The sequence below is a fragment of the Propithecus coquereli genome, unplaced genomic scaffold, assembly GCF_000956105.1.
Source record: "Propithecus coquereli isolate 6110/MARCELLA unplaced genomic scaffold, Pcoq_1.0 Scaffold124, whole genome shotgun sequence".
Taxonomy (NCBI): Eukaryota; Metazoa; Chordata; class Mammalia; order Primates; family Indriidae; genus Propithecus; species Propithecus coquereli.
In genome coordinates this window covers 420,021-422,768 of record NW_012136525.1, presented here as the reverse complement: position 1 = coordinate 422,768, position 2,748 = coordinate 420,021, and the positions used below count along the sequence as shown (strand labels likewise).

At 45.0% G+C, this 2,748-nt stretch overlaps 1 protein-coding gene across 1 annotated transcript in view; it reads left to right on the top strand.

The window, feature by feature from the left end:
- Positions 1 to 2,748, top strand: part of PHC1 (polyhomeotic homolog 1 (Drosophila)) — a 24,562-nt gene that overhangs the window by 10,641 nt on the left and 11,173 nt on the right. The window contains exons 6-7 of the mRNA XM_012637879.1: positions 402 to 894; positions 2,463 to 2,722. Of these exons, the coding sequence (XP_012493333.1) occupies positions 402 to 894; positions 2,463 to 2,722 (753 nt within the window). The remainder of the gene's footprint in view (positions 1 to 401; positions 895 to 2,462; positions 2,723 to 2,748) is intronic.

Below are 2,748 nucleotides of genomic sequence, written 5' to 3'. Positions count from 1 at the left end.
TAATGGAAAATACTTGTTAAGAGCAGGGACTATTTCTTTCATCTCTGCATTCCCAGTATCTAGTGTAGTACCTGAAGCATGGTAGGTGTTTGGGAGATATTGAATGATTGAATGGAAAGGCAAGGGGAAATTGAAGAGACATTTTCAAGGAATGAATGACCAAACTGGATGATAGACTCGCTTGTGAGTGAAGGTGACTGAAAAATCAGATATGATTTCAGAGCTCCTCCCTGGGAGCCTGGAAGGCCTTTATTATTGTAAAGGTGGGAGTACTAGCTGAGAGGTAGGCTGTGGAAGGACAGACTGTAGCTCTCTTGGCTGCTTTTGAATCAGACACAGAAATCTTCACCCTTAGTGCCTCCTGTCCTCCTTTACTCAGTCTGTGTTTTCTTATCTTTCAGGTGCAGAACTTGGCAGTGAGGAACCAACAAGCCTCAGCCCAAGGATCCCAAATGCAAGGCTCCACTCAGAAGGCCATTCCTCCTGGAGCCTCTCCTGTGTCTAGCCTCTCTCAGGCCTCTAGCCAGGCCCTAGCTGTGGCACAGGCCTCCTCTGGGGCCTCAGGCCAGTCCCTCAACCTAAGTCAAGCTGGTGGAGGAAGTGGGAATAGCATCGCAGGGTCCATGGGTCCAGGTGGAGGTGGCCAGGCCCCTGGGGGTTTGAGTCAGTTGCCTTCCTCAGGAATGGGCGGTGGGAGCTGTCCCAGGAAGGGCACAGGAGTAGTGCAGCCCCTGCCTGCAGCCCAGACAGTGACTGTGAGCCAGGGCAGCCAGACAGAGGCAGAAAGTGCAGCAGCCAAGAAGGCAGAAGCAGATGGGAGTGGTCAGCAGAACGTGGGCATGAACCTCACACGGACAGCTACACCTGCGCCTAGCCAGACGCTTATTAGCTCAGGTAAGTCGTCACCTCTTGTAATGGCATTATTTTCTCAGGACTCATTTGAAATCTTCAGAGTACATTTCTTTGCCCTCCTCCCCCCTTTTTTTTCTGCTTCTCTTGGCCCTGGAGTAGTGGAAGGAAAGACAATCACATCAACTTGAACATACTAGTTCACAGACAGGAGGACAGGTAACAGATACAGATCGTATCTGTTTCCATGAGGCAGCCATCAGTGTACAGGCTGCCTTATGCACTTTCTTAGGCCCCAGGTTCTTCAGTTTATCACTCTACCATTCATTCATTCACCCAGTCTTGTTGAATTGCTTACTGTGTTCTAGGAGGTGCTGGGGCACTCTTCCAAAAGCAGATTCCCTGTCCTCGTGTAGCTTCAACTTAGTATAAGGGATGAATTGTCTCCTCACTGTTTAATGGTGGTTGGTCCAACGCAGAGCAGATACAGTGCAAATGCCTTAGAGCATTAAGACAAGCAAACAGAGCCATGGTTTAATGTAGCCAATTTGTGTCATCTGTATCAATGACAAGAATAAAAAAAGAATAAATAATAATATTAATAACCCTAAGTAGTTTATACTTGCTTTTAGACTGTGGGTAAGATACAGTTACACGTGTGTACCTTACTTGGGAATGTTGATTTTTGCCTTATTTCTAGCACCTTAGTTGTTGGTATGTTTGGATAATTTGCTCACAAAAAATTAAGAGTTAAATAGTACTTAGTTACAATTAGTTATAACTAGTACTAGTTACCAGCACCTTAGTTGTTGATATTTTTGGATAATTTGCTCACAAAAAATTAAGAGTTAATTAGTTATTACTAGTCCTAAGCACTAGTACTTAGTAATTAGTTTTACTCCTACTTGCTAGTTATTAGAGCACTGTTATATCCAAAGTGCTTTCGTATCACATAGATTGTTTGTGCTCTGGACCATCTGGAAAATATAGAGGGATGGAGATGGTCAAACTCAGTTTACAGTAGAGGAAACTGAGTAAGGTCAGAGCCTACAGCTGCTGACTCTTAAGACTTTCTACATGGTGACATAAACTGATTTTTAAAAACTGAGGCATTTATGAGAAGTTGTTGGTATCTTTAACTGCAGGTATTTATTTTTTCAGTGAATATTAAGTGCTTCTCAAGTGTCAGGTACTGTCTAGGTTCTAGGGATGTGAACATGAATAAAACATGGACTCAGCCTTTGAGAAACTCAAAAGTCTAATCGTATGGAGGAGGGGCCAGCCATTCTCCTTTGCTGAGTACAGAGTAAAAGGATATGATGTTTAAGTATGGCAAAGAAAATAAACACAAGAAATTACTGAGGACCGTTAAATGATTGAGCAAGGGAGTTCTTTCTTTGAGATCTTTGAGACTAGAGGTAGTCGGCAGTGTCTGACTTAGTGGAAAGAGTATGGATGAGGTGATGCCCAAGTTCCATACGGGATAGATTTCCATTCACTGTGTGATTCCAAAACTAGGTACACCTTGGAAAGACGACTTTCCTTTTAATTTAGAGTGATTTTTAGTTTCTGCTCTTTTTTGCCTTTGTTCCATTCTGGAATTATTCCTATAGCCACCTACACACAGATCCAGCCCCATTCCCTGATTCAGCAACAGCAACAGATCCACCTCCAGCAGAAACAGGTGGTGATCCAGCAGCAGATTGCCATCCACCACCAGCAGCAGTTCCAGCACCGCCAGTCCCAGCTCCTTCACACAGCTACACACCTCCAGTTGGCCCAACAGCAGCAGCAACAGCAGCAGCAGCAACAGCAGCAGCAGCAGCAGCAGCAGCAGCAAGCCACAACCCTCACTGCCCCTCAGCCACCACAGGTCCCACCTACTCAGCAGGTCCCACC